At 46.1% G+C, this 14,287-nt stretch overlaps 1 protein-coding gene across 1 annotated transcript; it reads left to right on the top strand.

Annotated features, from left to right (window-relative positions):
* The first annotated feature begins 8,306 nt into the window (after positions 1-8,306).
* Positions 8,307-13,772, top strand: LOC147227182 (ciliary microtubule associated protein 1A-like). Its single transcript, XM_086159991.1, has 7 exons — positions 8,307-8,418; positions 8,512-8,721; positions 11,452-11,573; positions 11,679-11,802; positions 11,881-12,002; positions 13,465-13,605; positions 13,683-13,772. The coding sequence occupies exons 1-7, from the start codon at positions 8,307-8,309 to the stop codon at positions 13,770-13,772; spliced, it is 921 nt and encodes a 306-aa protein (XP_086016117.1).
* The last annotated feature ends 515 nt before the right edge of the window (positions 13,773-14,287 follow it).

Here is a 14,287-nt window from a genome sequence, read left to right as displayed (position 1 = left end):
AATACATTTTTCTATATTTTTTTTATTTATTTACATTTTTTTTTTTGCAGCTTTTTTCCACCAAGTATCTTCTGGGGTCCAACATCCGGTCCCCAAAGTTGATCCACCGGTGTCCGAATGTCCGACGGCGGCCAATGTCGACACTGGGTTTGTTTTTAAGTTGTTTCCTGTCCGCGACTGAACATCGTCCACCCAGACGGTCCATTGAGGTTTTATTGATTATTGATTGGATTGCGAGCAAACCAGATCCCCGGTTGACTTCCCATCGGGAGAACTTTCTGGGTGGAGTCTCCAAGTTTTGCTTGTGTCTGCGATGGTTTTCTCCAAAGTCCAATGAATCGCCCAGACGGGAGGTTCTCCGTCATGCGGGTCACGTTGAATTCTTGTCGAAATCTTCTTGTCGTCACAACCGGACTTGGATTTCTTCATTTGAAGATGTTTCACCCCTTCACGCCAAGCGGCGTCTTCACTTCTAATGGCCTGTCGGGAGTTTTTGAATATAATACATCGGTCTAGGTTATAGTGGGTCAAAAGAGCATTACCTGGATTGGGATGTGAAGAAGTAAAACTAAACAAAGTAGTTTAAACCTCTTGGATCACATGACCTGGTGATCCATCTGGTGATGAATCTTTCTTGGTTGTTTGGAGTGTGTAGATGGGATCGGTCCGTGTGTGCAAAACCCCGGCAGTTATATTCGGAAACTCCCCACAGGTCATTAAAACTGAAGAAGCCTCTCGGTCGAAGGGTGACACGTCTTCAAGTGAAGAAAGTCGACGATAAAAAGATTTCAACAAGAGGTTGTTTTCTCCATATAAGGTGAAAACGAGAGTGAATCATACGTGAGTGGCTGTTTTTCTTCCATGATGGGTGTCAAAAGTCAGAAAGGCTCCTGCATCCCAGCGGCCCCGACTGGAGGATAAGCAATTTTAAACTGAAACAATCCCATACAGATACGGACCTCAGTATTTGAAAAATTGAGCTCTTAGAAACATTTACGTGCAGAAAACTTGAAAAAAAGTGAAAGAAACCTCTTCCTGTCTTGTGCACAATCTGGCTATTTTTCACAGTTTTTTTTTTTTTTGCATCAAGAGTTGAACTTGTTCCAGGTTCATCGCCGTCTGACGCCCAAAAAAAAAATACTCCAGTGCCGGTCGGTTGGTAAGAAGTGGTTCCCGGAACCCGACCAGGGGGAGGGATTTTCCTCGCTCTCCGTGCGGAAAAGGGGGCGGTTGAGACGGCAACTGCCGCCGCTGACGAAAAAAACAAATCCGGGAAGCAGGCGAATCAAAGTGAAAATCAAAAACGTGATTTTTTAAAAAGGAAACAAAACAAAAACAAAACGCGCTAATTAGCCCGCGGAGGTTCTCCTTTCTCTCCGAGGCTTCAAGGGAAAAAGGTGGGAAATGCAATTTCCCATCTCGATCTCAATTTTGAGTTTTCTTTTTTACGTCTTTGCTCGGCCCGTTTCTCACGAAACGTTAGTCTCGTTCATTTGATCTCGTTTTTCGTTTTTAACCCCCGGAATTCCCTTAAGATCGGATGTGCATCGCAGGCTTGTTGACGGATAATAAAACTTTCGCGTTCTGAGCGGAGAGGAGGCCGACGGACGCATCTCGTAGCAACCCGTCATGGGCTGCTGACAAATGCGTTCGAACGTCTCTCTCCGGGTTCTGCCTGTTGTTGTTTTTATTTTATGATTTGTGTTCGATTGTTCTAATAAAAAATATAAGGAAAAGATCGTCTTCCTTTTATCACGGAACCAATACTGTCGCTGTTTGAAATGTATTATTGTCCGCTTCCTGTTCGAAAGAATCAAATAAGCTCATTTTCAGCGCATACCTGGATTCATCCTCCCGATGTGAAAGGATTCCTGTCAGGAACCTCTTCCTCCCTCGGGAGCTTAGCACGTCAATGTATTTGTTGTGTGTGTGTGCGTGTGTGTGCGAGTGTGTGTGTTTGTACGAGTGTGTGTTATGTCAGTTTTCGCATCTTCGCAGGTTTGCATGTGTTCCATTAGGTTTCTCGGTATCCTTGCGGAATCTAATTGACATCACATTTTACCCAATTTCCTTTTTGTTGGAGTGAGATAACCCCCCCCCCACAGACCGACCGCATTTAAATTTTGACTATTTTCTTTTTCCTCTTCTTCTTCATTTTCTATCCAAAAAGAAAGAAAGAAACGCACAAAATGCATGTATTCGCAAATTTGCATTTCCCTGGTGTGTTGAATAGAGCAGAAGGACAGAAGGAGAAAGAGATCCCTCTTTGTGAGTCTTTTATTTATTGATAGATTTATTTTTACACTTTTCAGTGTTAGAAGCTTTCCAAAAAGAGAGATCTGCAAGTGAATATCTCAATTTTGATCCAGGTGTTGATAATATCGCAGGCTTCCTTTCATTTTGAAGTTATAATTCAGGCATCTTTGTGCACCGACAGCGTTCGGTTTGTTGTTGTTGTTGTTGTTGTTGTTCAGGTGAAAACGTCATCGATGGATTTCCTTTAGCGAACCGGATCGTCTGCCGAGGTGAAGAGGTGAGCCTCCAGAAACGTGAGAGCCGCGGATCCGCCCGTCACCAGGGCAAAAAGACACCCCTGCCGTCATGCGATTCGTCGACTCCCCCTGCCGTCATATGATTCGCTCTCCGGTATCCTCCGCGTCGGCGACCCATCCTGTCGTCAGGAGGTGTTGTTATGGTAACCGGGCATTGATCTGCCCAGTCGGTGAACCGAGTCCTTCATGAAATCCTCATTTATTCACATTTATTCAACTAAGGGTTATGCGTTTGCTCCGCTTTTTTTGTTTTGACTCACGATGTCCATTCAACCGTCCACCTTCATTCATTCATTGCATAAGAATGTTACAGTCTGCAGCCCTCCTGCAGAGCCTTTTGTCGTCATCTATTGCTGCAAATGTGCCCGTATTTAAAATGTATGTAGCTAGAAGTGCAAAAGCTAGTGAGATTCGCTTACTTACCACATCCAATGTTTACGTGTTTGCAGCCCATTTCGAAAAACTTCCCCCGCCGAAATTGAGTGACGGGAAAGTCCTCGGAACACCCCGGACGGCGACCTCGGGCGTCAAGTTCATATCGCACGTCCGCGCAAAAGACTGACGCCGTGGAGTCGGGCTCGGCGCCGCCGCCCCCCCTCCCCCCCCTTCCTGTGTGACATCACGTCCCGCGATCGCAGACATGGCGCGTGGAACTTCACAGATTCCCATGTCAGAGAGGTCACACAGGCACGAGTCGGGCCTCTCCGTTTGGGGCGGCGGGGGCCCCGTTTCCGCCGTTGTTCTATAAAAGCAGGCGGCGCTCGGGATCCGCGGGCTGGACGAGCTCAACGGCAGCGAGGACGACCCCGTTTTGGTTCAGGTAATATCGTTCGTACGTTAATATGAGACGCTCGGATAAAACGGGGACGGGGATTTTTGCAAGCCCGTTTCTAGGTGGATATGAAAAACTCAGAAACATTGCCCCGATTTCAAATCACAACTCAGAATAAATCTGTTTAAATCGTAATATTCCATCCGGCACCAATTGCTCTGTCACTTTTATTGTTTTATTTGTATCACTTTTCCCGTTTTATTGTTTTTATTTGTATTGTTTCTTTTTTATGTGTGGTTGTGTATATGTCTATTTATGTACTGTGTCCTTGAATGTCAAGTAAGGCCTCTTCAAATAAAGTGTATTATTATGATTATCATTTGGAATATTTATGTGTATAGAGAGTGTATTTGAAGTGACAGATTTATTACAATCCTGAGATTGTTTGTCGCTGCAGTACAAAATTGCAGTGAAAAGTCTCAAAACGACAGCTGGTGCTGGAAGTACATAGTTTATTTTTTTTTATTTTTTTTCGCGTACAACATCATCAGCGTCATCCGCAGACAAACTTGCAACTTCGTCCGAGATCGATCGATGAATCAGCTGCGATATCACAGACGGCGCGCTTCACCTGTGTGACATCACCGCTAACACCTTTCACAGCGTCAGCTACCGCTAATTTGCAGCCCCCTCCCCCTGTCCCCGTATGACACATTTCCAAGCTTGTATTGTGAAAAAAAAAAAAGAAAATATAGCTTTGGTTGAACCTGGGGCTAAAAAAAAAAAAAAATCACAATTTTCTCAAAAGTCTGAAAATAAACACAACCTTATGTTTTGGTTTTTTTTTTCTGAAAGTATTCAATGGACCCACAACTGGGAAGGCTAAACCCTCAACTGAACCCTTAAGTTCTTCCGCTGGTCGACGGCGGCCTACCGCTCATGGTTCACCCCCCGTGATGGGTTCATTTCCGAGAACGAATTTCCCCATGGGGATTAATAAAGGATAAATTATATCATGTGACCTGGATGAATCCAGGCTTTGGGTTTCGGCGCCCTCAGTAGTCGCATCTATTGGTGCCTTCAAACAGCCATGATCCCATCCGTTGTTCCGGCTGGTTTATTTCAATTTTACAGTGCCATGTTTGATCCTAGAGCACAGACTCAGTGCTCTGGGAGTGTGCAGAAGAGCACATTAATCTAAATCTCAGTTGGGGTTCATGAATATATATCTGAGTTTCACTCTAAACTATCTATTGTCAAGAAAGCTCTGACTGCAACACCATCCATATCTTGCATCTGAAAAGACTGCTACCCAGTTGAACATATTAGCTTTTATTCTTATCAGGTCGCCTGATAGTATCTCATATTAACCACTGGCTCTTTGTTTTCACAGTTCTTCTGATTCTGTCCTACGGATACATCACTGGATCCGTAGTATTCCTCCCCTTCCTGGAGCTACTTTGGTATGTAGCCATCATATCGCCCCTTTTTTGGCCAAGCATACATTCGTATGTTGATAATGTCAGCCACCGTAACATTATCATTTAATTTCGCAGGCGTTTTTTTTCCCCAAAGCAACGCGCAGCTGAGGATTCAGTCGGCGCAAGCAAGGACTGAGCGGGGAGGTAACAACATGAGTAAGTGACATCAAACAAAGCAACGTTGCTCTCTGAATCATCTCCAACGCAGGATATAGCTGAGCAAAAGATATCAGAGACGCCAACCTTAAGAATCACGTCATCAACTGGGAAACCCAGATTATAGGCATGTTGGACCGATTTGTGATCTGATGTAGGAACAGGGTGTTCGCGTTCATCTGAGGGTGCCTCCCTCACGCCTGCTGAGATGGTGCAGAGGTGTGTGAGTGGATCTGTGCCAAAACTTTGCAGCCGTCTGTCAGGAATCATGGGAAAAGCTCAGTATCATTAATACAGTTGTGGTATATGTAGCAGTTTGCAGCAGGTGAGGGGGTATATTCAGAATCGAAGGGGACCTAATAATGACCCTTGGGGCACCCCATCATTTCCTTCTTCCAAAATACTCTCATTACGCCTACCTGACAGGCAGGAGACCTACAGAGGTACCGGAAGGTACCAGCGGTACTCAAAGGTAGTGGACAGATCTTGCGGCAGAGTACATTAGGGTAGGGGACAAGAGTACATTTTGCTGAGTGCCGGTATTATAGGACCGACAGGAGTGCTGTTTAGGGGACGGAAGAGCTGGAGTCATCTGGACCACATATTATCTTCAGACAAAGGCCCAATTGAAGGCAGGCATTAAGTAACATCAGCTCTAGTACTTCAGCAATACCGTATTTTCCCGACCATAAGGCGCACCGTACTAAAAGGCGCAGTCTCAGTTATATGTGCCATTACTGTATTTAACACACACATAAGGCGCACCTGATTAGAAGGCGCACCTGATTAGAAGGCGCACCTGATTATAAGGCGCAGGTTTTATATACAATCCACGCCCACACTTCCCCCTTTAACGTTCTCATGGTAGTTGTCCATGTTAGAGATTTGGCTGGACTGGATGTGTTTGTCGGCGATGTGTTTGCTGCAGTAGGAGCGGAAGATGGCCAGCTTCTCACTATAATCCGCTGGAAGTTACTGCGCTACCGTAGTCCTGGTCCGGATGGAAAAATGGCACAGTTTCATGAAAAGAAAGCACCAAGATGGACCTCCTTGGAAATGTTCAATTTTAATTTCTTCTGCTAGCGTTACTGCTATTAGTCAAATGGTGACCGTCGAAACGCTTCTCCCACTCGTTCTTTACCCGATGATCCACAGCTGGAGTCTTTCCTCCAACTGGGGCCTCCTCGCCTTATGTCCGCCAAAACTCAGCTGCGTCTTCTTGACCTGTCGGGGCTCATATTCCAGCTTCCTCCACTTGCGAACCATCGATTCATTAATCTTAAATTCTCTCGTGGCTGCTCAGTTTCCATGTTCCTCCGCGTAGCTGATGCCCTTCACTTTAAACTTTTATATATACAATCAACGCCATACTTCCCTCTTTAATGTTCTCATGGTGTTCTCTGCTACGTCCGCCTTACAGCAACGACTCACAGGGCGCACTGCACTATAGGGCGCGCCGCACATTTTGAAGAAAATTTAAGACTTTTATGTGTGCATTATAGTCATGAAAATACGGTATTTGAGGTAGAACTTTTTTAATGGAGATGAGAACATACGTGTTGTTAATGTGCATGATTACAGTGTTAGATGGTGGGATGATGGTCTATGTATGCAGGGTGTGCAAATAGCACTATCTTGGACTTCGGACACAGCCAACTCAGAAGGGGGAAAGTTCCATCGCTGTGAAAGAAACTGTGATTTCCAGGTCCGGAATGTCTGACGGAGTCAAAACTGAACATCTAACTCCTCAGAGGGAGGTTTTCATACTTCAGTCCAACTTTTTATTCATCTGTCTCCTTATTCGCAACGTCCTGGTCTTTGTCAGGCAAACCATGTGACTCTTCTCCCCTCCCATCCCTTACACTGCACTGTGACCTGAGCCTTGCCTCCTGTTGAATCCTGAAACATTTTGGAAGAGCCCAATTTTTTTTTACCCTGTCTTACTGTCCTCCTCTCCGTGGCCCAAGCTGGCACGCATTGAATTCTGAGCAGAAAAGTTCATGGTAACGTTCAGCTGATTTTGAAACCCCCATATGTCTTGTTTTCACTGTGACATTTGGCTTTTCTCCCACTGTCTCTCTCCTGCTCAGGCGAAGATTTAATTTACTCCAACCCAACAAGACGGATTCTAAATGCGTTCTCCATGAACTGAAACAAAACATAGACGCCATAGAGATTATTTCTTGTTAATTCTATTTTACAGTTTTACTGGTCTAACATGCAAGGCGCTAACCCATCTTGCCTATGGACTTTTCGGTATGCATCCAGGAGGAACCTTCCGATTGCTCTACCATCTGAGTCGCAGCCGCCCTGATGCGTTTTGCAGCATTAGCACTTGAATTAATACTTCCAGAAAAATGCTGCGACTGTCTTTTGGATTATTCCTCCATCTTTATTTACTCACCCCTTCATCAGTGCTCAAAAGTACCCTAAGTGTCCTTGACTCCAAGTACCCGGCCTCCACCACCCCAACTCACATTATATTCCTCCCCAGCTAGCCTCCTTCCTTCATTGCCGTCTCCTCTCCCTTTCCGCACTCCTCTCAGAGAACAACTTTTTGTTGCTATTAATCACAGGGCAGCAGTGATGTCAAAACGGTATGCTTGCTGGGAAGGCGGGGGCTAAGAGTTGTTCCCCCCCCAGGTGCCATCCTTCTTCTTCTTGCGTGAGGTTTTACTGCCTCCTTACAGTTCCATTACAGCTACCTTAAGATATACTCCCCCCTACTGTCGGAGCCCAAAGCCATGGTACTGTGAAAAGGAGGTGTTTCTTCCCCCTCCCTACTTCTGCCCACACACACACATGCACAGTGAAAAGGGAAGCTGTGATATCCCATATTGGAAGCGCACTGACTGTGATATCACAGCTAACATTCCTTCCACCTGGACATGTCAGTTTTTATTACTGAAAGACATATATATCCAAACATCGCCGCCATTGCAGAGTGCTGAAGTAAAAATTTGGCAGAGCGAAAAAGCAGCGGCAGTCCCGACAACGGCAGCGCAGTCCCGGTCCACTGTGATTTTGCATGGAGTTGTCCTCTTCCCCGCGAGCCGTCACAGCACCCCCTGTCTTCACAGGACCTCCTAGGGGTGAATCTGTAAAGCGGGACTGTGAAAAGGGGGAAGCACTGTAAAAGGGGACGCCGTGATGTAACAAAGGGGGTAGCTGTGATAGGGGCGACTGCACGAGGGGAGCCCGCCGGCGCTGTGAAAGCAGAGGCTGTGATGTCACAAAGGGGCGGCCCACCGCCCTTGACGTCACTGTAAATCACCACTGCGATTGTATAACCAAACTCCGATTTACCCCTTACGGGTCACAATCATTTCGCTCTTTCTAGAAGTAATGGCCAGCGCCGAGCCTTGGGTTGGGAACTGGAGGCCCCACAAACCAAGAGGGCCAATAGCTGCCCTCTATGGCAGCCCAGGACCCAAGTATAAACTACCAGGAACCACAGGTATAGTTGAAATTAAGGAATTAAACTTTTAATTCGCCACTTCTGGCATCACAATCTCATGGGCCGCCGCTGACCCCCGTTTCCTCCGCGCAGGTGTTACTAACCACAATCCGACCAAACACAAAGCACCGGCGTACAGCTTTGGGAAACGCTATGAACACGAAAATGCCAAGATGGAGTCCACGCCCGGGCCGAAATATCTCATACCGTCCAACATCACCAGGACAGGAAGAGATGGCACACCGGCGTTTTCGCTCCACAGTCGCCCCGACGAGCCTGGATTGTTTAAAAGCCCCGGACCAGGTCAGTAAAAAAATCTTTTCAACCAAATGTGAACGTTAACATAAAATGCTGCGTCTTTTAGCCGTTTTTTTAAAGTGGCAGGCAGAGTTTAACACTGGGATTCGCTTGCAAAGTTACTTACTGGGACTCATCACGTCTACTAGCTACTAGATTTGCAGACCATCAAGCACTACAAACCTGAATCACACCTCCAGAGCGGCACACTTTGAGTATTTTTTACCGCACAATTAAACGCAGATGGCTAGAACGGTAAAACAACCAATTGCTGCATGACCGTACTAGCGTCAAGATTGCACATCACGCCAGGCTGTGCCCGAGGATCCAGGTTTGGCGGACGAGTCGCGATTGTCGTCGGCAAATAGACAAGCATGACGTTTTCTCGCCACGTTTGTCAACATGTGTCATGTATATTTATGTAAAAAAAAAAAAAACATGTAGGAGTATCTAAACCTCAAGATAAATAGGCTAGGCTAGACTTCACCAGCCATCTTGTAAAATAGTTGAATGGTTCACTTTTTCAGGAATATGTGCCCTTTCCTGATCAATTGCCTATTTCCCCTAGTGAAAAACTATTTACCACAAATCTATTTGATGTGTCATACTGACTGCTGTTTCAACATTATTCACAAATAAATGTCAACGGAGTGGTGCTGAAAATGTTTTGGATTTCTTCCCCAACGTATCGTTGTGGTAAACGAACGCACTGGTAGCGCCAGCGTTTGTTGACTTCCCGCCGGCAGGTTCGGTATTCGTAAACTGCGCCCTGCATCGACCGTTATCTTGGCTGGTTGATGGGCGTGAGGTTTTATGTGACGTGCGTTAATCATATTAACGTGCGTTCTCAAGGCAAGCATTGCCGAACCGAAAATGTAAGAACTGTTGCTATTTTCCACGCTAGCGTTTTTTCCACCTATTTTTGCATCCGCTTGCTAAACCCTTGCCTCTCTGGCTACTCTGCTGTGCTTGTCTGAAAATAAGATGTGTTTTTAGTAAAAGTTCCTGTGTCTGGTTTTGGACGAAGCTAACAAGAGCTGCTCAACATTAGCCTCAAGTGAAACGTCCACAAATAATGGATGTTGTTCTTATCTTAATGCCCTAAAGGGCCGCAAAGACACAAACCTCGCAAGTTTCACTTTCACGTCATCCAATATGTTTATTATTTTCCACGTCGTCCCGCCCCCTTTAGGGTGGTTTCAGATGACCCAACCGCGCTGCAGATAGAGTTCTTCAGTCAGTCACAGTGAAAAATGGTTTAGAGAAATTAAAAATGAAAGTGAGATTGTTCTGGCCGTCGGGGTTCAGAACAACACAAGAATTCAAACATTGATAATCGGAGACTCTCGTGGTTCAAAGAACAATTTCATGCAGCCGCCGTCAGGATTTAAATGGATTGACTTTGCACAGATTTTTTTTTTTACAGTCGCTTAATCATAGAAAATAAGTTGTGACCTGAATAATCCGAGACAGAAGAATTACGGATGTCCTTTTTCCCCAAAGGAGCTGGATTTGTTTAAAGGAGGCGATACGGTTGATTGCAACTCCAGGATAAAGATCTTTGGATCGCCAATAATCCTCGATATCGACTTCTACGAGAACATATTTGTCATTTACATGATCAGCCAATTTAAAATTCTCTCTGACAATATGATACTTGGAGCATATATTTGGCATAAACAGTATAAATTTATTTCATTTTCCCTTTTCTATTCATGTTCTTATTATCATTACATAATGAATAATGTATTATTATTCAGTGTATAATATTGATAGTTCTCATTTCAATAGTTGCTGCTATATTGTGATTTAACCATCGCAATCTTTCCACAACTGGGTTATCATACAGGCGCTAAAGATGCAACTCCATCCACATTTTTTTTTATTTACTGAACTGATAGTGGGCCTTTTTTTTGCAAAATATTGATAATCCCAGAACTACTCTATCACAATAAGAACGTTCTCATGGAAAGTATGAATGTAGTACAGTCATGTGTGTTCCACTCACCCTAAAGTGCATGTGAACACGTGTTTATGACAAGATGCAAAAAAAAAAAGAAATATCCATATTGATAAAAATTCAGAACAATATGTGTGTATGTGTGTGTGTATCGGTGCATATGTAAGTGGAGATGTATTTTGGTGCTCTTTGATTATTAGTTTGGTTTTGTTCAGATTTGGATTATTGGATATTAGTAATGGCAGGATGAACCACAGGATCAAATCATAAAACTCTGACTGGTCGTGACAGACGACAGCTGGGTAGAAGCGATTTGTTTCCATGCAAAAGCGCAAGAGAACCCGGAAATACATGTTTTTATAGCAAGAGTCGCTGACCTTGTGATTGGTTTGTTTTGTGTTTTTGCCTCCCGTTAAGCACCTCCAGTTGAATTAGCCGTCAAAGCTGAGCCCCGCAATGCTAACCCGCTGTCTCACCACAGATGTAGTTGTTATGGAAGGGACTCAACAGCGCCTTGTGGCTGTCCACTGTGGCTGTCCCGCCACTGGCGCCGGCAGCAGAGATGTCACGTAGAGGTAGTTTGGTCAGAAAAACAGAAGAGCCATCCCCGGATGTTAACCTAATTTGCAGTCGGACCACAGCAGAAAGTCCGCCGTGGAAGCGTCTGGATCGGTGAAAGTGTGAAGCTGCGATACAAAAAAAAAAAACGCGTTACAGTGAACTCCAGTTAAAATGGTACCCTTACCTTGACCCCCAACTCCCCCCCCCGACTGCAGGTCCAGCATCTTACAACCTGCCCCCGGTGATCGGGCACAAGACTGTGGCCAAATCTGCGGCTCCCAGCTACTCGTTCGGCGGTCGCCACAAAACCGGGAGCTTCTACGGGGACTTGAAGGAGGTGGACTGTTCATACCCGTTACCTTTTCCAGACACATAAGGTGGTCTTTGAATGTATGTCTGATAATTTACTCTGGGACCCGCCCCCACTATGACCAACCTTCAGACGCCGAGTCCCGCAGCCTACAAAGTCCCCGCCAACATCACGAGAACCGGCAAAGACGGCACACCCGCGTTTTCGTTACACAGTCGACCAAAGGACGCGAGGTTGTACCAAAGCCCCGGACCCGGTGGGTAAAACACTTTGCACGTCAAAACACATTCTGCGCCTTGACACAAGGTTTGCTAACATTGCCCGTTCCCTGCAGGTCCGGCAACCTACAACCTGCCTCCTGTGATCGGTCCCAAAACGGTGGCCGAATCGGCGGCGCCAAGCTACTCGTTCGGCGGTCGCCACAAAGCCGGCAGCTTCTTCGAGGACCATAAGAAGGTGGGCTGGACGGTTCATACATGTTCACATTTTCAGAGCCTTCTTAATTCTAGCGCAAATTCAATATATCAATATAGTTCTGCTATCAATTCAGCTAAAATTATTCAGCCCCCTCTGGTGCTGTGCTCAGCAACCTCACTTCCCATCAAGATGGTTACAGAATTCTGGTTTTATGTGGAGTATCCATGTTTTTTTCCGCTATCAGTCCAAAACCAGTCAGTAGGTCAATTGAAAACTCAATTAAATTGACCATAAGTGCAAACGAGAGTGAACATTTGGATGTCTTTATACGTGGCCTTCCCGTGATCGGTAGGGTCCAGGTCAAACAGGTCAAAGGCTCTTGCTTCCCTCCGATCCCGTTTGCACAACTAATGTTCGGCGTTAAAGAAATAAGCTTTGTCGATTCTCTCCCAGGCGACTTTCATTCAATCTCCCATTAAAAAAACAGAAGTTGCATTGTTTTCTCACTCCTGCCCCTGTTAAAGGGCAGGAACACTTTACATTGGAAACGGGAAGGGAACTCTCTTGGCACCTGAATGGATTCTGAGACAGAAATGTCAAGATACTTTGCTACATATAATTTTCAAAATTTTGGGGCATTCCATAAGGGTATGTTTATCATTTCTGGTTGCTTCATTTTTTTGGTTTAGTGCTAAACGAGTGATTGGCTCAAGTAAACCTCACCTTGGAGCTCCCCAAATGTTGACAGATTTCTGATGTTAGCAGCCCTACGTCTCCAGGCTACATGGTTGTTGCACTGCTGAGCCACCTTGCTAACTGCAGTAATGCGAGTGTAATAGAACCAAAAGTGAAACTGGAGCTGAATTAAGATAGAGATGATGCATCACTTCTCGCTCCATCCAAAATCCTCTCGCTCGCACTCCCCACTGCTGACATGCTCTCACATCCAGCGAGCGCTGAGTGTGACGTTGTGAACTAAATCGGTCGAGACGGCCCGTGATTTACTCGGGTTGTCTGTACTCACCCTGCAGACGCCGAGCCCCGCAGCCTACAAAGTCCCTTCCAACATCACCAGAACCGGCAGGGATGGCACGCCTGCGTTTTCGCTACACGGTCGTACGAAGGACCCAGGGATGTACCAAAGTCCCGGACCTGGTCGGTGCCCCTTTTTCAACATCGAAACATTTCATCAAACCACATGATACATAAAAATTAAAGATGCTTCAAGACAGAAGCGATACGAACTCTAGAATCTGATGCCCCACTACGTCTCACCGCAGGTCCGGCATCCTACAACCTGCCCCCCGTGATCGGGCACAAGACCGTGGCCAAATCTGCGGCTCCCAGCTACTCTTTCGGTAGCCGCCACAAAACCGGGAGCTTCTACGACGACCAGAAGCAGGTAACGGCTTTCTGGACATTCAGTTTGAAGAGCTTGTCGGACGATATTCCTGAAAAGGTCCCTTGATTTACTCCGGTTCTTCTCCCCCCCCTGCCGCAGACGCCGAGCCCTGCAGCCTACAGAGTGGTGGACCCTTATATCTACAAGCAGAAACCTCCCCAGTACAGCATGACAGGAAGAAACTTCACACGCGACGACGGCACCTTGACGCCGGGACCAGGAGCGCATAATCCCGAGCGCGTAAGGACCCTCGCTTGTAACTTTTTGGGGTTTTATTTGCATCCCGATAGTTCATTCATGAATGTGCGTCTTCGCAGGTGACCTCCACGAAACCCAAAGCTCCAAGCTTCACTTTCGGATTGCGTCACTCGCAATTCATTTACCTCCCGCAAGAGAAAAGAGACTGAACCCCCCTCGACCTCTCACTCTCCCGCACAACGACACTGTCAGGCGACAGTGAAGGCTGCACACCGGGGCGATGTGTCAAGACTGCGGTGTGGACGATCATCACGACACCGTGCGCAGTTAGCCGTCAGGAAAAGAAAAAAAACGGAACAGTATTTACACGCTTGCAGTTCGATGACATGATTATGTGACTTGATTGTGTGGATGATGCGGCGACGCGGCTGTTTGGGCATCCGACGTCACCGAGTGACAAAAAAAAAAAAAATGTACATATTCATACGCCATCTAAAACCCACTCGGTTCCCTGTCCGGTTTTTGTTTTTTTTTTTCTTGGCGTAGTTTTTACCCTTCGTGTGGCCGGGGCGAATACCACGCCGCCAAAAGTGGTCCTGAAGGTATCTTGAAGCATCAGCAGTTTTGCTGTTTAGCGACGAATGACCCTGTGCTGACTCTTCTTCCCACTGCTTTGGACCCTCTACCCCCTACCTGACCCATCAGCTCTGCGCCTGAAACATTT

This window comes from Fistularia commersonii, chromosome 14 (assembly GCF_037954325.1).
Source record: "Fistularia commersonii isolate RoL2024-O1a breed Wild chromosome 14, RoL_Fcom_v1.0, whole genome shotgun sequence".
Taxonomy (NCBI): Eukaryota; Metazoa; Chordata; class Actinopteri; order Syngnathiformes; family Fistulariidae; genus Fistularia; species Fistularia commersonii.
Note: the sequence above shows the minus strand (reverse complement) of the source record. Positions and strands in the feature narration are given on the sequence as shown.

Coding starts and splice junctions, on each gene's coding strand:
- LOC147227182 (XM_086159991.1), top strand. CDS start 8,307: ATGGCCAGCGCCGAGCCTTGGGTTGGGAACTGGAGGCCCCACAAACCA. Junction 8,722..11,451: donor GTTTAAAAGCCCCGGACCAG/GTCAGTAAAAAA, acceptor CCCCGACTGCAG/GTCCAGCATCTTACAACCTG. Junction 11,803..11,880: donor GTACCAAAGCCCCGGACCCG/GTGGGTAAAACA, acceptor CGTTCCCTGCAG/GTCCGGCAACCTACAACCTG.